Here is a 19,924-nt window from a genome sequence, read left to right as displayed (position 1 = left end):
CTGTCTCAAGTCCCTGCCCTGCTGTCTGTCTCTGGTGCTGGGACCCTGAGCTCTCCTCAGAGCCTCGACTGTGCTACCGCCCATCTGCCCACGGTGTCACTATCTTGCCCAGTGAGCTCCTCACGCCCCAGCAATGTTTCAGTGTCCTCTTCCTCCTCCCTGCAGCCCCTTTCACCCATGTTTGTTTTTATTATATTGTTTGGGTCTAGTTCTTAGGCACTCAGCACATTGTAATAGGGCCAGTGAGTGAAGGGAAGGATGTACTTCCCAGCCAGTTCTTTTTTTAAAAATATATTTTATTAATCTATTCATATTACATCTAAATTGTTATCCCATTCCTTGTATCCTCCCATTCCTCCCTCCCTCCCTCCCATTTTTCCCTTACTCCCTTCCCCTATGACTGTGACTGAGGGGGACCTCTTCCCCCTGTATATGCTCACAGGGTATCAAGCCTCTTCTTGGTAGTTACCAGCCAGTTCTAAATGTCCTAGTTCGCTTAAGTTGTCAACTTGACACAGCCATTGGAAAAATTTAATGAACTGTCCAGATCAGAGTGTCCCATGGACATGTCTATTCTGGATGGTCTTGATAGTTGCTTGATGCAGAAAGTCCCAGCCCACTGTGGGCAGCACCAAGGCTGTATAACAAACCTAGCTCAACAAGAGCCTGTGGGTGAGCCAGGGGACCGTCCAGCAGGCAGCATCCCTCCACGGTTCCTGCCTCAAGTTCCTGTCCTGATTTCCCGTAATGATAAACTCATTACAGGAAAAAACAGAATCTGCCTCTAGGTCAGTGGTTCTCAACCTTCCTGATGCTGTGACCCTTTAATATAGTTCCTCAAGCTGTGCTGTGCTTTTTCTTCATTGCTACTTTGTAACTGTTGTTTTGCTATTGTTAGGAATCTTAATGTAAATCTTTTTTGGAGACAGAGGTTTGCCAAAGGGGTCCTGACCCCCAGGCTGGGAACCACTGCTATAGATGAAGCCATGCTTTTGTCTCCTCCCTCAAGGGTTAATCCAGTGGGTCGAGTCAAGGGCTCACTTAAAGATGACCTGAAGAAAGGCTCGTCTTGCGCGGGGAGGGGGGGGGGCGTGGTGGCACATGCCTTTAGTCCCAACACTTGGGAGGTAGAGGCAGGCGGCTGTGAGTTCAAGGCCAGCCTGGTCTACAAAGCGAGTCTAGGACAGCCAAGGCTACACAAAGAAACCCTGTCTCAAAAAACTAAAAAAAGAAAAAAAAGAAAGAAAGAAAGAAAGGCTCATCCTAAAATAATGTATGCCCCCAGAATTCCTGCCCAGGTTCAAATGGGTCTTTCTGAGCTCTGACTCAGAAATTAACTATTCCTTTTCCTTTTGTCTTTCGTTTCTCTTTCTTATTTGGAGGACAAAGTCTCATTATTTAGCCCTGGATATCCTGGAACTTCCTGTCTAGGCCAGGCCGCACTGAGATCCAGCCACCTCCACTCCCCGGCGCTGGGGTTAAAGGTGTGTGTCACCACGCCTGGTGCATTTCTTCTCTGTCTTTTCTGCTTGGATTCTGGTCAGAGCCTAAGTGTGAGAAGGCTTCTGAGGTTTTATCGAAGCTGGCTGGCTGCCTTGCTTTATGGCCACTAGTCCAGAGCCTCTTCCCCCAGCTTGTGAAACCCTGGCAGTACCTGCCCAAGTCCCCGAAAGCCGGACATTTCTGAGACTTGTCCATCATAAGCTTTCTCTCTGTGAGGATTATGAAGTACCAGTCGCCTCAGACTGAGGCTGAGCCCCTACCAATGTGGTGAGACCCAGATACCACATGGCGTCAGAACAGAAATGAAGCAAACTTGTAGCTTGGGTGTGCTTGCCTGCCTGGTTCAGGTCGCTGCCTTACTGGGGTACTTTCAAGACACAATTACGCTTTTAATTTCCCGGTATGGGATTCCTTGCCCTTACTCTGACGAGCCCCCTCCCTGCCATGTGACTGGCTTCCACGATAGTTTATCTTACGACATGGCTTTCCCTTCCCCCACCCTCCTAGAGTTCCAGCTTGCCCTGAAGGTTTTTTTTTGTTTGTTTGTTTTTGGAGATACAGTTTCTCTGTGTGGCCTTGGCTGTCCTGGACTCACTTTGTAGACCTGGCTGGCCTCAAACTCACAGTGACCCGCCTGCCTCTGCCTCCTGAGTCCTGGGATTAAAGGCGTGCGTCACCACACCCGGCTGCCCTGGAGTTTTAAATGTTCATGCTGGGTGTCCATACTTAGCCCTCAGTGCCCACCTCCCTGGCATGTGGCTGACCTCCATACTGGCTGCCTCAAATGTCACTTCTTTCGCCTTCTCCATTCTCTGGGCAGCTGTGAGAGCTATAGCTTGCTTCCCTTGTGAAGAACTGGCTGCTAGCTTTCACTTGCATCTGATCTTACTTAACCCGCAGGAAGAGACCCTGATTTCCCAGTGTCCCCACGGTGGCCCTCATGGCCTCCCCAGGAGCTTCACTGACATGTCTTTCCTGCGTATTTTAGTTAGTTTTTGTTGCTGGATTGCCAAGACCATGACCAAGAGCAATGTGGGAGGGGAAGGGTTTAGTTACAGATTATAGTCCACAGAGGGAAAACAAGGCAGAAGCCAGGGATGAATGCGGCTTCCTGGCTTGCTTCACATGCTTGTAGCACCCAGGACCACCTGAGCAGGGGCAGTACCATCCACAATGGACTGGGCCCTCCCACATCAATCATTAATCAAGCAAGTGACCCCACAAACTTGCCTCAGGCACCTGATGGAAGCTTTGAGGCTCCTTTCCCCAGGTAACTCTAGTGTGTGTTAAATTGACAGAGAAAATAAAAAATAAAACCAACCAGCCAAACAAACACGAAAACCCAACAAACCAGCCAGGACACAGGTTTTTCGTGTCCTAGCGAAAACGCCTGTTCCTGAACCCAAGATGTCATCAGACTATGGCCTGGAAAAGTGTGAGGTGAAATGGGCTCCTGCTTGTCGGCCAGTGGTGGCGCCAACCTACAATCCCAGCATCCGGGAGGCAGATGGCAGAGTTAAGGCCAGCCTGGTCTACAGAGTGAGTTCCAGGACAGCCAGAGTTACACAGAAAAGCCCTTTCTTGAAGAAGAAAGGAGGAGGAGGAGGAGGGGGGCGGGGGCGGGGGAGGAGGAGGAGGAGGAGGAGGAGGAGGAGGAGAAAGACGTCCCTTTATCACAGCAACAGAGAAGTAAGGTGAGCAAGAGGAAAATAATAGCAGTGCTTCCTGGAGAGGATGATTGGCCACTCCTTCCGCCCATTCATTTCCTAACTGCTCCAGGCCCTCGTTGGCTTCTAAAAAAACTGAAAGCCTGCTGTCTTAAGAGTCATTTTTAAGAAGAAAACAGGAACAGAGATTGAGAAAGGAAAACGCACTTTTTTTTTTTTTACAGTTTGGCCACAAGTGTCTAAAGATAAGTTCTTCGGTTCCTTTGCCTTTCCTGTTTACAGTTTCACAGAAAAGATAAACGGCAGGAAGCAAGCATGCCGATTACTCAGCAGATGCCCATACGGCCTCAGTTTCGGTCGGGACCGGAAACCGCGCGAGGCTGGCTCACCAGCCTTTCCGGTCCGCCGACCCACACCCCCTAGCGTTAAGTCGCTGCCGAGGCAACACCGTGCCACTTCCGCCGGTGAATGACGTATTTCCGGCGCGCCGGCAGAACACATCCGGGTTTCGGCTGGCGGGCGCCTCGCAGGCTCTGGGACGCCCGACGACGGCTGTGTGGATCGCGGTGCTGAGCCAGGTGAGCTGGCGGGGGTCGGGGTGGCGTCCTCGGAGTCCAGGCTGAGCCTCCGCGGCGGCGGCGGCCCCATGGCCTCCCTGCGCCCGGGGCTCTATCCCGGCTTGTGCGGAACCGGCCCCAGATGAGGCGGTGGCACCTGCTAGCGTCCCGGTGCTGACCCTGAAGACCCAGCCCCGGGTGCGCGCGTGTTCTGAGCGTCTCTTGACCGCTGTGGGCTTTTTACCATGCCCTGGGGAGGTGACGACATCGTAATCCCGTGGGCCCAGGGCCTCCTGCCTCCTTTGAGAACTTTGCACTAACTTGCACTCGTAGCTGAGGTTAGAAACCTGTTGAGGTGAGCCGGTGCCCAAGTGAGGAGGAGTAGGGTGGCATTTGTAACACCCTGACAGAAAGTCCAGGTCTCGCCATACGGAAGACCTCTGTCAGTCACTGGTGCACCTGAACGCGATGGCGTTGCCTCGTGAGGACGTTGCTGTGCGCTGCGCCCTGTTGGGGTGGGAAGCGCGGCTTTGTGTGTGATACCCGCGCGCAGAGGTGCTGGTAGAGGTGGGTTTGTACGCAGGCAGTTGTTAAGTGTTCCTGATTTTCACAATCATTTCGAAGCATTCACTGCTCAGTCCTGACTGGTAATAACGGTGAACCAGACCCTAACAATGGGACTGAAGTAGAAGATGCTTGCTTGCTTTCCCTCCCTCCCTCCCGTCCCCCTCCCCTTTCTTTCTTTTTGTTTATTTTTTTTTCAAATAACAAAACAAAAACAGTATTTATTTGTGTAATGGCCAACCCTGGCTGTCGAGGAACTTGCATTGTAGACCAGGCTGGCCTCGAACTCACAGTGATCAGCCTGCCTCTGCCTCCCAGTGCTGGGGTTAAAGGTGTGCGCCACCACGCTCAGTGAGGGCGATGTTTCTTGAGCACCTACTGGGAACTCAGCTTTTGTTGTTGTTTTGTTTATTTTGAGACCAAATTTGACTGTGTAGCCCTGCCCAGCCTGGACTTCACTATGCAGACCAGGCTGGCTGGCTCTGAATTTACAGAGAGGGCCCTGCCTCTAGAGTGCTGAGAGGCTTTTGGTTTTTCTAAAGTGTCATCTTAATCAGTCCTTGCCAGCTACTTCTGAAACTGGCTGTAGTCACTGATGCAGTTTTCGAGAGAAAGCTGACTAGGTTCCTGGGTAAAACAGTTGGGTTACTCCACACCCTCCAGGTGTGACCGCAGTGACCTTCATAAGGACTGCAGCCTTCCAGTACCTCAGAACAGAAGCCTTCGGTCTCCTGACACAGTGTCCCTGGGACTGCAGAGTGGCCAGATCTAACTCTTTGCTGGAGAACCAGAGCGACCCAGGTGCCCACAAGGTTCTGAGGTAATAACAGGAGGAGTCATTATTCCTTCCTGTGGTGGGCGTGTGCTTGATGTCTGACTCGGACTAGGCCAAGCAGCGTGGCCGATAGGCCGTGCGGACTGCTGGGACTGACCTGTTTCCCTCGCTGCAGTGCGGGCCACTCTGCCCTGTGTTTAATGGCTGCTTTATTGAGCAGTAGCATGAGGCTAACGAGGAACAGGAATGGAGCCCCTGGAGGACCTTCTGCCGGCCCCAGGGTTTTAAGGTTCTGTTCTTGTCCCACTTCCTCTAGTTTGCCGGCCATGTCTCTGTCCCACTTGTACCGGGACGGGGAAGGCCACCTGGATGACGACGACGACGAGCGTGAGGACTTCGAGATCACCGACTGGGATCTGCAGAATGAGTTCAACCCCAACCGGCAGCGGCACTGGCAGACCAAGGAGGAGGCCACCTATGGGGTGTGGGCTCAGCGGGACTCGGATGAGGAGCGGCCCAGCTTTGGAGGCAAACGGTACTGTCTGCGGGGCTCAGAGATCAGGGAGACACCCCAGAGGAGTGTCCTGGCCTTTCTGAGTCCCATTGCTACAGCATGTTGCTATGTGTTGTTGAGCTGGGGCGTCAAGTTCCTCCTCAGCAAGTCCTGTGTGATGGGAGCACAGCTTCTAACAGATAGAGGCGTGGCAGCTTGGGAACCGGGCCCTGGTCAAGGAGCATTCTCACACGTGCCCAGAGGGCAGGGGGTCAGGGCAGCTTGGGAACCGGGCCCTGGTCAAGGAGCACTTTCACACGTGCCCAGAGGGCAGGGGGTCAGGGAAGGTCACTCTGGAGAAGGCTGATGGCTGAAACAAGGAAGAACAGGAAGTAGGTCCACAGGGGAAGTGTGGTAGCACAGGCTGGGCTGCACACTGTCTCTCAAGAAAAGAAAAGTGCGCCCCACACTTGACTGCACTCAGTTCTCTATACAGTGTAACTTGGGATTTTTAACTATCTGATTGTTTCTGTTTGATGTTTACACTTGAAGTAGTTTGCGGTGTGTGGCTTTGCTGGGATTGAACCCAGGGCCACAGGCGTGCTGGATGAGTGCTCTACCCTCTAAAGCAAGCACTAAGCTAAAGGCTTCTCAATTGTAAAAGGGGACCCAGTGGCAGGCCCAGAGGCTTGCCTTGCAAGCGGGCTCCTGAATTCAATCCCAGATCTTACATAGTAGGTGAAAGGGAAGAACCGCTCCACAGTTAGCCTCTGACGCTTTTAAAGTGCGAAGGAAGAAAGAGTATTACATTACTGGTTTTTTGGGTTTTGGGGGGAGAGGGGGTTTGAGACAGGGTTTCTCTGTGTGGGCCAGACTGTCCTGGACTCACTCTGTAGCCCAGGCTGGCCTCAAACTCACAGAGATCTGCCTGCCTCTGTCTCCCGAGTGCTGGGCACACAGGCGTGTGACATTGCACCTGGCTATTACATCAAATTTTGAATTTATAGCCAACTCTGTTGACAGTGATAAATCCTCAACTACAGATCTGAGTTGAACAGATCCCATAAATGTTAACTGTGGGATGGAAAATGACTGAGCAGCAGTTAAGGTTGAGTACTGCTCTTGCAAACCGGAGCTCCCTCCCAGCACCCATGTCAGACAGCTGGCCTGTGCTGTTGGTTCCCTGGGCACCCACATTGCCGTGTGCGTAACTGCAAAGAGCTGAAGTGTTTTTAGGAATGGTCAACGTAAGGTTACTGAGGCCAGGCTTGGGTTCCTGTTGGCACTTGATGTAAACAAACATATTACGGCTTTAAAGTGGATCCCGTGAGGCCCCTCTCTCTACAAAGTTGTCTTGTGAGCAGCTTCTCAGACAGGTTCTGCAGAAGCGTTCTCTCCAGCCCTGGGCCTTTGTGTCTCTGCAGGGCCCGAGACTACTGTGCGCCTGTCAGCTTCATAAGTGCGGGGCTCAAGAAAGGGGCGGCCGAGGAGGCCGACTCTGAGGACTCTGACGATGACGAGAAGCCTGCCAAGCAGGAGGACTTTCCAAAGGACATAGGACCAAAGAAGCTAAAAACGGTAGGCCCTGCCGGATGGTCTCCAAAGTGGCCCCTCAGGTCGCCAGGGCAGAGGCTTCCTCACACGGAGAAGCCCAGGGCGCAGCCATGTGGATGCTGCCTGTGGGTCCCGCAGCCTCTTTCCTGCCCTGTGTCACTGACGTGGTGTTGTCCCGCAGTAGCTGCAGGCTCGAGCTCCCTTGCAGTGTGTGGTCTCTTTCTCACCCACGACCGTGTTGCCCTCTTTGCAGGGCGGCAGTTTTAAGCCCAGCCAGAAAGGCTTTGCAGGAGGATCCAAGTCCTTCATGGACTTCGGCAGCTGGGAGCGGCACACGAAGGGCATCGGGCAGAAGCTGCTCCAGAAGATGGGCTACGTCCCCGGGCGGGGTCTGGGGAAGAACGCACAAGGTGAGGCTGTGCCAGCAGCGGTGTGGGAGGGCAGGCACAGGGAGCGTGCCAGCCTCTTCCCTCTAGGATGCCCACAGGTATGAGTCATGTCCTCGGTAGATGCACAGGTCCTGGAAAGGAAGTTAAGCTAAAATCCAAACAAAACTAGCTGTTAACACTGCAGCTGGGTTTGGCAGCATGGGCCACTTGTGCCCCTGGCTACTTGGCTTTCTCAGAACCCAGTTCAATAAAGTACTTGGTTAAGTAGGAAGAAATTGGTAGGGTCTAAAGAGGCTGCAGATATACCTATTTTGGCCTGGCCTGTGTCTCTAAAGAAGTAACTGCTAATATTTTAAAGAAGTCTAAATTTCATCTAGAACGCTAGATGAAAGGGGAAGGCGGGACTTCCTGGAGAGGGTGGTGGAGCGAGGATTGACAGTTGTTACATTTATTCAAGACATTGCTCCACATTCCACTCACCTACAGCCTCCAGGGCGGGAAGTGGTCTCACTCATCAAGTCTCAGCTGGTGTGGCGCTGTCCTGAGGAGTGCTGAGCTGTGGGGTGAGGGGCCGGAAGTGGTCTCTTAGTGGAGTCTTCAGTTGCTGAGATCTGAAGTCTCCTGTCTTTGACCTGTCCTTGTCCAGGCATCATCAACCCCATTGAAGCCAAGCAGAGAAAAGGCAAAGGGGCCGTGGGTGCCTATGGCTCGGAGCGGACCGCTCAGTCCCTGCAGGACTTCCCTGTGGCTGACTCCGAAGAGGAGGCTGAGGAGGTGAGGAGGAGGCAGCTGAGGGGGGGCGGGGGGTTCACGGCTTGGGCTACTTCAGACGCGGTTATTCGCGGGTTGTGCTTGCTGGTGGCTTTTGCGTGTCACCATACCTACTTAGGTGGCAGGCCCTGCTGGGGCTCAGTGTGCAGCTGGTGACAGCATGCCTAGGCTTAGGTGTGCGTTAGACAGCGGACAGGGTGGGAACTGAGGCAGGCTGCCGTGTGGTGCTTTGACTGCAGCATCGGCTCCACTCAGAGATAGCCCAAAGGGGAGCAGGCACCATGATTTTTGAACAGCTGCAACTTCAGATACTTGAAAGAAAAGAAATGACAGGTTAAATCCGTGTGAAAATAACTGGCAGTCGTGGAACTGACTTCAGGGTGGGCGTGTCTCCATTCCTGTGCCCTCACTTGGCCCACCTTTTTGTGTGCTCTGCCCAGTGGGGCCAGTGCTTCCTTACACTGCTTTAGCTTCTGCCTGAGTCAGCTGGAGACCAGCAGAGCCTTGCCCTCCCCCGGGCCCCTGCCTTGGTGTAGTATGGAGGATGCTGGGGTGGTCCTTGGTGCTGCAGGCGTGTGAAGGCCCTTGGTCCTGGCTGCTATGGAAGAGGCCCCTCCCGCTCTCACTCACTGCATCGCTCTGCCTCAGGAGTTTCAGAAGGAGCTGAGCCAGTGGAGGAAAGACCCTAGCGGGAGCAAGAAAAAGCCAAAGTACTCTTACAAGACTGTGGAGGAGCTGAAGGCCAAGGGCAGGGTCAGCAAGAAGCTCACAGCGCCTCAGAAGGAGCTGTCCCAGGTCAAGGTATGAGGGCTCACCTTGGTGTGTGTGTGTGTGTGTGTGTGTACACACACATGTGTACGTCCTTTTCTCCTTTCCGAGTCAGAGTCTCACCTTGTAACCCAGGCTGGGCTGGAACTCTTAGCCCATGCTGGCCTCAGATGCCTAGCCCTCCCTCACATCCTGACACTAGGTTCTCGTGCAGCAGCCCTTCTTGGTCCAGCTCCTCTGCCCTTCACAGCACAACCGTGGTCAAGCACACAGTGCTCCCGTCTGTGCGGAGTGCATGTCAGTGACCTCAGTAACACAGCAGAGCACACTGTGAGCACAGCACACGCCAGGCTTTGGCTTCCACCTCCCCCTGCAGCCTGTCTGTGGGGAGCACAGCTCCTCACCCTGGAGCCTCTGTGCAGCCTGCGGCTCCCTTTGGTTTGCTTTGGGTTCTTCAGAGATTCACTTTGCTGTTTGAGACTGACGAGAGGCCCCTGGGAGTGCAGTAAGCAGGAAGAGACGGTGTGCTGACTGGCCAGGAACTCCTTTAGGGTGTTCTCATGTGGGGTTCCGACTTCTGTAGGTGCCAGGCCTGTCAGAATTATGCATGAAGTGAGGTTTAGGGACAGCTGGGATCATGGCAAAGACCTCCCTCCGTACGAGGGACACATGGTGCTGCTGTCCTTGGTCAGGGTAGATAGTGTGTGTCTGACAGCTCAAGCCTGTGTGGGCAGCTCTGTGACACTTGGACAGTGCTGTGTGTCCCCTGCTCAGCGGGGGGCTAACAGGCGGCACCCTGCCACTCTCCAGGTGATCGACATGACAGGCCGGGAGCAGAAGGTGTACTACAGCTACAGCCAGATCAGCCACAAGCACAGCGTGCCTGACGAGGGGGTGCCGTTGCCGGCGCAGCTGCCTCCCACAGCCGGCAAGGAAGCCAAGGTGCCCGGCTTCGCGCTGCCCGAGCTGGAGCACAACCTGCAGCTGCTCATCGAGCGCACGGAGCAGGAGATCATCCAGAGCGACCGGCAGCTGCAGTACGAGCGGGACACGGTGGTCAACCTGTCGCACGAGCTCGAGAAGACCGCTGAGGCCCTAGCGCACGAGGAGCGCGCCATCTCCAACCTGAGCAAGGTGCTGGCCCTGGTGGAGGAGTGCGAGCGCCGCATGCAGCCCCATGGCGCCGACCCCCTCACGTTGGACGAGTGTGCCCGCATCTTCGAGACGCTGCAGGACAAGTACTATGAGGAGTACCGCCTGGCCGACCGCGCAGACCTCGCGGTGGCCATCGTCTACCCGCTAGTGAAGGACTACTTCAAGGACTGGCACCCCCTGGAGGTGAGCGAGGGCGCAGCCTGCCGCTTGGGCTGGGCGTGGCTCCTGCAGTGGGCAGGCTGACGGTGTCCGGTGTTCTGCAGGACGGCAGCTATGGCACCCAGATCATCTGCAAGTGGAAGAGCCTCCTGGAGAACGACCAGCTGCTGTCTCACAGCAGCCAGGACCTGTCCTCAGATGCCTTCCACAGGTGCCAGGCCCATTGTAGCCCCTCCCACAGTAGCCCCTCCTCTCCAGGCCCCTCCCACAGTAACCCCTCCTCTCCAGGGCCCCTCCCACAGAAGCCCCTCCTCCCCAGGGCCCCTCCCACGGTAGCCCCTCCTCTCCAGGCCCCTCCCACAGAAGCCCCTCCTCTCCAGGGCCCCTCCCACGGTAGCCCCTCCTCTCCGGGGTCCCTCCTACGGTAGCCCCTCCTCCCCAGGGCCCCTCCCACGGTAGCCCCTTCTCCCCAAGGAGTTGTGCTGAAGCCTGGGTGACAGCCGATCTGGCCCTCACTGGCCCTCATTGGCTATGCTCCACACTGGCACTGCTCACTCCTGTCTCTGTTGAGTGTCCAGGAGCTGGGCTGAGCCTGGGAGGACCATGAGCAGCTTTCACCCACAGTGGAAAAGACAGGTGGCAGACAATGAACAGAAGTGCAAGGTGATAGTGAGACCCAGAAACGAGACAGGCGTGGCCCTGAGTTTGAAAGATGCTGTGAACAGAGAGAGAGGCCCTTGGTGGCACAGCAAGAACCTGTGCTGACACCGTTAGCCACATGGTCCTGTAGCAGCCCTGCCAGTGGTGGTACCACAGAGGCCTGGCCTGAGGCTTCCTGTGGGGTCTGTGGGGCACCAGGAAGCCAGCAGTGCGGCTGAGCATCCCCCTTGCTCCTCACAGGCTCATGTGGGAGGTCTGGATGCCTTTTGTCCGGAATGTTGTTGCCCAGTGGCAACCCAGGAACTGTGACCCGATGGTGGACTTCCTGGACAGCTGGGCGCCCATCATCCCAGTGTGGATCCTGGACAACATCCTGGACCAGCTCATCTTCCCTAAGCTGCAGAAGGAGGTAGGGCAGAGCTCCTACACTGTGTGTGTGTGTGTGTGTGTGTGCATGTGTGTGTAGGACAGAGCTCCCACATGGTGTCTGCGTGTGTGTGTGTGTGTGTGTGTGTGTGCGCACGCATGCAGACTCCTGGGACTGAAGGGCAGTGCCAACACGGACAGTGTCCTACAATATCAGTTCTAGCATTTTCCATCACAGCCCCTTTCCTACCTCCCTCAAGTGGGAGTTCATTTTCTCAGTGGCTGCAGTGAACCCTGAGGCACGCTGAGGTTTGAGTTGGTGGCATGAGTGTGTTTGATTTTCCTCTGTGGCGTGACCCTGAGTGCTAAATGCCTGTAGGGCAGCTTGGCTGCTTCTGTGTTTGCCATTGGCTTTCACACACAAGGACTGCGGCCTTGGTCAGGACAGGACGCAGGCCTCGCCCGAAGCACAGCACTGGTGTCATGCACTGTGCGTGGGCTGCACTGCTCACCCTGCCCTCACCCTGCAGGTGGACAACTGGAACCCCTTGACGGACACCGTTCCCATCCACTCGTGGATCCACCCGTGGCTGCCCCTCATGCAGGCCCGCCTGGAGCCACTCTACTCCCCTGTCCGCAGCAAGCTGTCCAGCGCTCTGCAGAAATGGCACCCCAGCGACGCCTCAGCCAAACTCATCCTGCAGCCATGGAAAGAGGTCCTGAGCCCTGGCTCCTGGGAGGCCTTCATGCTCAGGAACATCGTGCCCAAGCTGGGTAAGGAGACGGGCCCACCACAGAGGTGCGCTGCTGAGAGCAGTGAGGTGGCCATGGCGGCTTCTTGGACCCACCACAGAGGTGCGCTGCTTAGAGCAGAGGTGTGTCAGGAGCGGAAGGAAGCAGGGCTGTATGCTGTTTCCTCACTACCGTGACCAAGGTCCGCAGTGAGGACTCGGGGCTCTCTGTCTTTGTGGTTTTCCTGACGGGGCTGGCTGGGGTGTCAGAACCAGAAAGCCACTGGCCTCTCGAGTGCTTGTGAGTCACGCACGGGAAGTATGTTCTGGGTGGGAGAAGCAGAGCAGACTGAAGTGTTTGCTGGCTGGGTGGCACCGTGCTCCTGTGGCTGCCCATGCAGCAGCTGACCAGGGCCTGGGTCTGTTGTAGGCATGTGCCTGGGTGAGCTGGTCATCAACCCCCACCAGCAGCACATGGATGCCTTCTACTGGGTGATGGACTGGGAAGGGATGATCTCTGTGTCCAGCCTGGTGGGGCTGCTGGAGAAGCACTTCTTCCCTAAGTGGCTTCAGGTGCGTGGTGGTCCAGGAGGCACATGGCGGGGTGGGGGTGAGAACCCCGGTCCCCGTCTCAGCTCAGCACCTTTAGGTCACAGGCTGGCTCCACATTCCACTAGTTACTGCTAGATGCCACAGCTCCATGAGCCCTGTAGTGCAGGCTGCTGGGAGGGGCAACACTGACCACAGCAAGTGGCCCTGGGGACCCTCTGCTCCCGCCCAGCGTGAGGCCACTGGCTCAGCAGCCTCTGTTCTTTGGCAGGTGCTGTGCTCCTGGCTCAGTAACAGCCCCAATTATGAGGAGATCACTAAGTGGTACCTGGGCTGGAAATCCATGTTCTCAGACCAGGTGCTGGCACACCCCTCTGTCAAGGACAAGTTCAACGAAGCCCTTGACATCATGAACAGGGCCGTGTCCTCCAATGTGGGTGAGTAGGTTGCTGTGGGATGTCCTGGCCCTGGTCCCAAACCACGGCATTGACTCCCGTCCTTTTGGTCCTCTGGGAGGCATCACTTCTCTCTAGACAGCGTCAGTGGACTTAGCTACTTAGTCACCCCCACATGTAGTCCTGTGACAGGCCGACAGGAGCTGGGGCTGGCTCCAGGCAGCCTTTCCACACTGCTGTGCACGCTGTGCCTCTGAAACAGTCTTGGTGCCTCCTTCATGGGTGACAAGAGGCCTGAGCTCATGTCTGTGGCACTTGGCAGCTAGGTCCTTGTGGACTGTTGCTCGCTGTCAAGGCCCAGGGTGGCTGTGTTCTGCACGTCAGAGCTGTAAGTGCATTGAAGGTTTTCACATGTGGCCGCTCAGCTTGACGCATGCCTCTCCTTGCTGTTTCGGCTCTTGGTGAGCCTCAGTGCTCCTGGAGTGTAATGTAGCTCCAGGGTGGCAGCTGGGATGAGAGGCTATCTCCTTTAACCTGTCCTCACCCCATCCGCTCCAGACCATGTTCTCAGAATTGATTCCCTTGTACCCCATAACTCAGCATTCGGATTATCCTGTGATCCTTCAGGTCACCATAGCCTGGCTCTCTAGGTGTATTTTCCTTTCTTTCTTTCTTTCTTTTTTAAGTTTTTAATTATGTGTTTCTGTATGTGTCTGGTGGGGGGCAGGGTTGTGCATGGGTACAGTGCCAGGGGCGGCCAGGAGAGGCTAGCAGGTCCCATGGACCTGGAGTTAGATGGTTGTGGGCCATCTGAAGTGGGTGCTAGGAATCAAACTAGATTTTCTGTAAGCATAATACATACTTGTAACCAATGAGCCGTCTCTCCAGCCCCCATTCTTTGCATTGAGGCCAGGGGCCTCTGTGGCAAGGGAAAGTGGCAGCATGTGCCATGCTAGACTTTGAAGCAACCTCATAAATGGTGACTTCAGGGGGGGGGCTCAGCCCTCGTCCACATCTCATCTGATACTGACAGGTTCACGTCTGGTATTTGATGTTGGCTGTGTGGTTCCCGGCCTGTTTGGTGATACCGACTCTTCCCAAGCATGCACTGATGTTTTAGCATCTGTATCCTTAAGCAGAGTTGCCTCAGTGAGTCATGTACACCAAGGCACTGCATGCTGGGTTCTGCGTACCTGGGGTCAACTCTCCTCACTGTCCTGCCTTCTTTCAGGTGCCTACATGCAGCCAGGTGCGAGGGAGAACATCGCCTACCTCACCCACACAGAGCGCAGGAAGGACTTCCAGTACGAGGCCATGCAGGAGCGCAGGGAGGCTGAGAACATGGCGCAGAGGGGCATTGGTGCGGCCGCCAGCTCTGTGCCTATGAACTTCAAGGACCTCATTGAAACCAAGGCGGAGGAGCACAACATCGTGTTCATGCCCGTCATCGGCAAGCGGCATGAGGGCAAGCAGCTCTACACCTTCGGCCGCATCGTCATCTACATCGACCGCGGTGTGGTGTTTGTGCAGGGTGAGAAGACTTGGGTGCCCACCTCCCTGCAGAGCCTCATCGACATGGCCAAGTAGACGTCGAGGCCCCACACCACAGAGGGGTGAATAAATGGCACTTTAAACCGAGCTTACAAATAATGTCTCTATTTGGGAGACCAAGCACCAGTCAGGCTATTCCTGGCCTGGCAGAGGAGCTGCTGTGGCCCGCACCATGGCTCCCGGGCGGCACTGCCCTGCTACACCTGCCCAGCACAGTGTGTGGGCTTCCTGATCATCTCCAGGTCCTCACAGTTCTGGTAGTCGGGCTCTTCCCGAGATGCCCACAGCTCCCTAGGCAGTGCCTCCAGCCTCAGTAGGGGGAACCAGTGGACAGACGTGTCGTTAAAGGTGTCGGTGTACCGGGGAGTCTGAGGCAGGGGGAGCTCCTCCAGGCCTTGCAGAATCTGAGCACAGAGGTCCAGACACATCGTCAGGTGGGACCCTACTCTCCTGGCTTCCTTTCCCGCCCACCTGCCCACCCTGCTTTCCTTCTGAAGAATAAGAAATGGGGATTCTGGGATGCTGGGCTTTAGAATGAAGGAGCTTGGCACCACTAGGAAAGGCACCAGCTGGCTCCAGGGCCAAGCCTCCTGCCAGCAAGTGTGCTCATGGACATGGGTGACAGCATCACCCCAACACCCCCGCCTATTCTGTCAGGCACCTTTGCAATGTAGGGATAATTTTCCTTCAGGATCCTCGTCAACAACCTAGAAATAAAAAATAAATACATGCACAATTAGGGAGTATATGAGTGGTTTTTTTCAACTTATGACAGAAAACAACGATGAGTTCAGAAAGGACTTTGGGAAGCAGTTGCTGGGGAGAGGGCAGCACAGGCAGGCATGGCCAGGCGGTCAGGCATGGCTGCGCAAGCACTGCTCCCCTCAGGAGAGGGGCTTAACTTGCAGATTCCTCAAGGGCTTTTAGCTGGCCCCAGGGTTTGGCATACCTTGAACCCAGCTCCTTGTGGAGAAAGCCTTTCTGCCTGGACACGGGTCTTACCTCTCCTGCAGGCCCCGGAAACTGTTCCCGATGATGACCACCCTGGAAAGGGCGTCTGCGGACCAGTTGCTCCAGAGTAGATTGTTGTACAGCGCTGTACCACAGTGTGGCATGTAGAAGACAGTGGGCTGGCCGTGGACGCTGCACTTGCCTTCCTGTGGAGAGCAAATGGGTGCTGAGGGGCTAAGTGCTCTGCTCTGCACAGAGCTGGCACTCAAAGGCTGGCTGAACTGGGTGTTTGAGGGTCTCACCACTGTCAGAGCAGCAGGGTCATGAGGCTGAGACCATCCTGGGCCACAAAGACTCATAATAGCAAACCAGGAGGGGCTAGGGAAGGTGCCTGCCACCTAACCTCGCCAGCCCACCCTGAGTGATTCCCAGAACTCACACAAAACCCAGGTAGGGCCTACAAGGCTCTACCCATGTGTTTTTAGTTTTTATGTGGTATGTTTTGTTCATGTCTGTGACCACGTGAATGCCTGACATCTGCAGAGGCCAGAGAGGGTGTCTGGTCTTGTGGAGCTGCAGCTACAGATGGCTGTGAGCCTCCACGTGGGAAGCTTCCTCTGGAAGAGCTGCCAGTGCTTGTAACAGCCGAGCCACCTCTCCAGGCCCTGGACTTACGGGCTTTGCAAACCTACTAACACATTAGTTCTCGGTGCTGATTCAAGTTTTCACAGAAGAGTCGAAATGGAAGTGACTGCTGGGCTTCCGCGGGCTCTGGGAAGGCCAGAGGGGCAGTGAGTCCCAGGAAGCCTGTCTGCTGGCAGAGGTGGGCGGTCTGGAGGAGCGGAGGGTGCCTACCTCGTTCTCACTCAGGACAGTCACACCAAGGGAGGTGAGCACGGAAACCTCAGTCTGGCTGAACAGAGGGTCATAGACCCAGCAGTGGCTTCTGGGGATCTGGAAGGCAAGAGGGCCGCTTCAGTCCCACGCCCACCTGCACCGAATGCCAGGTGGGAGAGGAGGACAAAGCTCACCTGGCACATCTCCAGGAAGAGCAGCATAAAAGCGAGCTGGGTGCGAGCGGTCACACAGGAGGCGAAGTTCCCGAGGCCGTAACACACGCACTTCACAGGGAAGGCGCTCGTGGGCAAGGGCTCGCCCGCCCCACCAGGTGATGAGCCAAGCCGCAGCCTTCCCAGGGCTTCTGCTAGGGCTGGCAGTTGCTCCAGCTGTTTTCTAAGACACTGGGTGATGGTTTCTGAAAGATCATCACCCCCAAATGTGGTCAGAGCGCAAGCTGTGATCCCTGGAGCAGGGCTGTGAAAGATGGGCAACGGGCCCCGACATCCAGGGCGAAGCTGCCCCAGCCCTGTGTTCAGGCCGACAAAGGCAGGACCCTCAACTCTATAGATGACTCCACGGGACCACAAGGGAGCCACACTGACTAAGGAAGGCATTGCGTGTGACGGTTGTGCCCGTGTCCACATCCAGGCCTTCCAGCATCCTCTATCACTACAGCGCCTCGTCACCATGGGGTCACAGTCACCTCTGCGCTCCTCTCCTTGCCGCTTCCTCTAAGGTTTCCATCTAAGGCGGGCGTTTGAGAAACGCGTGCTGACTGATGGAAAGCTTGTGGAAGGTGTGCGGGATGCGGACGCCTCACAAAGGCCCCCGAGAGGCTAAGTTCAAAATGGCTGCCCATTCCACCTCCAGGCCCATAGGTTCCCCAGGTGAGCAAAGGCTGCTCAAGAAACCGTCTATGTCCTTGCTGGGGAATAGAACCCTACAGTGTTTTGAATAGTAGCTTGGTGCTGCCTTTCATTTACCAAGCCAACTCTGGCGCCTGCAGCCTGCAGGTGAGATTCCAGACCTGGTGTTGACACGGTCTGTTCATCCCGAGCGCCATGCTGAACATACTAGACCGAGGACACCACTGCAAGGGGGAGATCTACACTAACAGAAAAGCAGGACACATGTAACGTTTAGCCACCCTGACAATGACTGACAGCTTTCCCTGCCTTCCACGTGACAGCCGAGCACTTACCTCCTTACTTCTCAAAAACGACACTGCGGGATCTACACCCCACCATCTCCACTGTGGACTGACAGGGCTGTGAGGAAGTCAGCGTTAGAATGCAGTGCAAGCCAGACTGAGAAGCAGAATGTGCTTCGATGGAGACTGTCCTCTGGCCACCCCCAGGTAGGCAGGCCCCACCCCCCAGATGACACTCACCCAGAGCTGAATGGCAGAAATCAGAGATTCGAAGGTCCTCCCTGTTGAGAAGAAACGGCGTGGTCATCTCCCTCCTTTTTTTGGGCCATCTTAGCTCTGACCATGAGCCAGATACGAGGAGAATGTAACACCCTTTCAATGCAGGGCCAGCCTGGGGTAAAAAAGGAGCCCTCCTTCAAGGGGCCCTGGCTTCCCAGTGAGGGTCTGGTAATGCTCTGCCTGACCTGGCAGGTGCAGCTCAATAAAGACGTCCTCAGACTTGGCCTTCTGGGATGTGTGACCTCCTCTCATGACTGGAGAGCACTAGGACTAACCCGGTGCTCGGGAGCATGAACTTGGTAAGCAGCTTTCCCTTATAAACAGTTCTAACAGGGAAGTCCACAGGGCTGGTCTTTGTTCACGTCAGTCAGCAGAGGGCAAACCCAGCAACAGTGAGGCAGTGCTTAGGGGCCACAAAGGGGAGAGGAACTGCCCCAGCCGACCCACCTTCCTCCAGGGAAAGCAGAGAGAATAAAGTACTCTGTAAATCCTAGGTAGCCAGGGAGTCAATAGGGGTCCTGGGAGAAGCAGGGAGCTCTGGGAGATTGTGGAAGAGCCAAGGAAACAGCAACTATCTGGTGTGTGCCCTGAGAGTTCAGGCCTCGGGCACCTTGCTCTCACGGATCTTCAGAGACCTCAGAGGTGCTTATCTGCGCCCTCAGGCACATGGCCAGTAATTTCTTCCTGTTCTGAGGTAACTTCCAGGTCACCATTGCTTTTTGAGTCTCACTTGGCTCCCTCATAACCCTTTTGACCTACCTGAAATGTTACCAAAGTGTATAACTCAGCTGTGAAAGGCAGGCCACAACTAGAAAAGGCAAGGACACGGCTTAAGCCTGTGGATGGTGGGCACCATCTATGTGCCCTGTAAGAAGGTACAGACCGAGCTGTGGGGAGATGGAAGTGAGGGCGAGAGTCCACGATAATGGAGAGGTGGGAGCACGGCCTGAGCCTGAAACAATGGCCTTTGTATGTTATCTTGGAGTGCTCAAGATCTTTTTTTTCTTTTTTTTTTTAAAGACTTATTATGTACGGATACAGTGTTCTGCCTACATGTACACCTGCACGCCAGAAGAGGGCACCAGATCTCGTTATAGATGGCTGTGAGCCACCATGTGGTTGCTGGGAATTGAACTCAGGACCTTTGGAGGAGCAGCCAGTGCTCTTAACCGCGGAGCCAGCTCGCCAGCCCCGAGTGCTCAAGATCTTAATGGGGCTCTGCTGTGGGATGCAAAAGTCTGTGCGCACAGCTGCTGCTCAGTAAACCATTGATGCCAATGTTAACAGCTGTGTTCACGTTGCAACCTACACTACTGATAGCAACCAATGTGATAACACCTGTAACCCCAGCATTAGGAGAGACAGACAGCGGCCGACTCTCCCACGGGTCCAGGCCTGCTGGGCTAGCCTAAGCCACAGTGTGAGTCCCCGTCTCACAAATCCAAAACTAGGGCCGGGAAGATGGCTCACAGGGTTAGGACGCTTGCCACCACGGAGGTTGCAGTGAAAGGAGCGGTCCTGAGCTCCACCTACGCGCCGAGGCACAGGCCCCTTCAACCTCAAATAAATAAAACGAAAACCAACGGAGTAAAGAAAACAATCAACACTGGGCTTTACAAGAACTGTAAACCCCAGGCCCTGGAGTTTACCAGGCGCCAGGAAGCGCTTTAAGGTCACATCACTGGCACGCGGAGCTGCTGCAACCGCAGTGACGGGAACGGCAGCTTTGCGGAGAGCTTGCAACCGTGCAACCCGGAGTGGGGGGTGGGGTGGGGCGCAGCCTTCCCCACCCGGTGGGCACAGCCGGGGAGACGGAGGCTGGAGCGGCTTCTAGGCGCTGCACTCACTCGGCCTCCCGCAGGCGGCGCAGCACCGCCTCGCTGTCCGCCTCCGGCTCGGCCTGGGGCCCGCGGGCCTGACCCTCGTCCCGCCGCAGCCGCCTCCCCGCGGCGCGCTTCCTCCGCGGAGCCACGGTGCTCCACGGTTCCAGGGCCTCCGCGACCGCCGCCATGCCTCCGACGTCACCACCGCGCGCCGGGGCGGCCGCCACGCCCCCGACGTCACAGGCTCGCGTCGCACGCGCCCGCAGGCCGCCGC

At 55.8% G+C, this 19,924-nt stretch overlaps 2 protein-coding genes across 2 annotated transcripts; one reads left to right on the top strand and one right to left on the bottom strand.

The window, feature by feature from the left end:
- Nucleotides 1–3,523: 3,523 nt before the first annotated feature.
- Nucleotides 3,524–14,694, top strand: TFIP11 (tuftelin interacting protein 11). The gene is made up of 14 exons (XM_084762602.1): nucleotides 3,524–3,748; nucleotides 4,955–5,111; nucleotides 5,384–5,601; nucleotides 6,984–7,137; nucleotides 7,367–7,523; nucleotides 8,149–8,276; nucleotides 8,922–9,074; nucleotides 9,852–10,379; nucleotides 10,460–10,566; nucleotides 11,256–11,424; nucleotides 11,912–12,155; nucleotides 12,543–12,685; nucleotides 12,933–13,098; nucleotides 14,288–14,694. The coding sequence occupies exons 3-14, from the start codon at nucleotides 5,393–5,395 to the stop codon at nucleotides 14,641–14,643; spliced, it is 2,514 nt and encodes an 837-aa protein (XP_084618728.1). The 5' UTR covers nucleotides 3,524–3,748; nucleotides 4,955–5,111; nucleotides 5,384–5,392; the 3' UTR covers nucleotides 14,644–14,694.
- Nucleotides 14,695–14,696: 2 nt separating this feature from the next.
- On the bottom strand, nucleotides 14,697–19,844 carry SRRD (SRR1 domain containing). Its single transcript, XM_084762616.1, has 7 exons — nucleotides 19,675–19,844; nucleotides 17,789–17,829; nucleotides 16,590–16,813; nucleotides 16,414–16,512; nucleotides 15,610–15,764; nucleotides 15,269–15,314; nucleotides 14,697–15,011 (listed from the first exon to the last, which is right to left on the bottom strand). Exons 1-7 carry the CDS (start codon nucleotides 19,836–19,838, stop codon nucleotides 14,805–14,807), a joined length of 936 nt encoding a protein of 311 aa, XP_084618742.1. The 5' UTR covers nucleotides 19,839–19,844; the 3' UTR covers nucleotides 14,697–14,804.
- Between the last annotated feature and the right edge of the window lie 80 nt (nucleotides 19,845–19,924).

The sequence above is a fragment of the Acomys minous genome (assembly GCF_964271855.1).
Source record: "Acomys minous genome assembly, chromosome: 16".
Classification (NCBI taxonomy): Eukaryota; Metazoa; Chordata; class Mammalia; order Rodentia; family Muridae; genus Acomys; species Acomys minous.
The sequence above is the reverse complement of the archived record's forward strand: the minus strand, read 5'-3'. Positions and strand labels throughout refer to the sequence as shown.

Bases quoted from the DNA above. Each gene is read 5' to 3' on its own strand.
- TFIP11 (XM_084762602.1), top strand. From the start codon at position 5,393: ATGTCTCTGTCCCACTTGTACCGGGACGGGGAAGGCCACCTGGATGAC. The intron at 10,567-11,255 runs GTGCCAGGCCCA...TGCTCCTCACAG, and splicing joins TCCTCAGATGCCTTCCACAG to GCTCATGTGGGAGGTCTGGA. The intron at 12,156-12,542 runs GTAAGGAGACGG...GGTCTGTTGTAG, and splicing joins GAACATCGTGCCCAAGCTGG to GCATGTGCCTGGGTGAGCTG.
- SRRD (XM_084762616.1), bottom strand. From the start codon at position 19,838: ATGGCGGCGGTCGCGGAGGCCCTGGAACCGTGGAGCACCGTGGCTCCG. The intron at 17,830-19,674 runs GTGAGTGCAGCG...TCTTCTCAACAG, and splicing joins CGCCGCCTGCGGGAGGCCGA to GGAGGACCTTCGAATCTCTG. The intron at 16,814-17,788 runs GTGAGTGTCATC...ATGATCTTTCAG, and splicing joins TTTCTGCCATTCAGCTCTGG to AAACCATCACCCAGTGTCTT.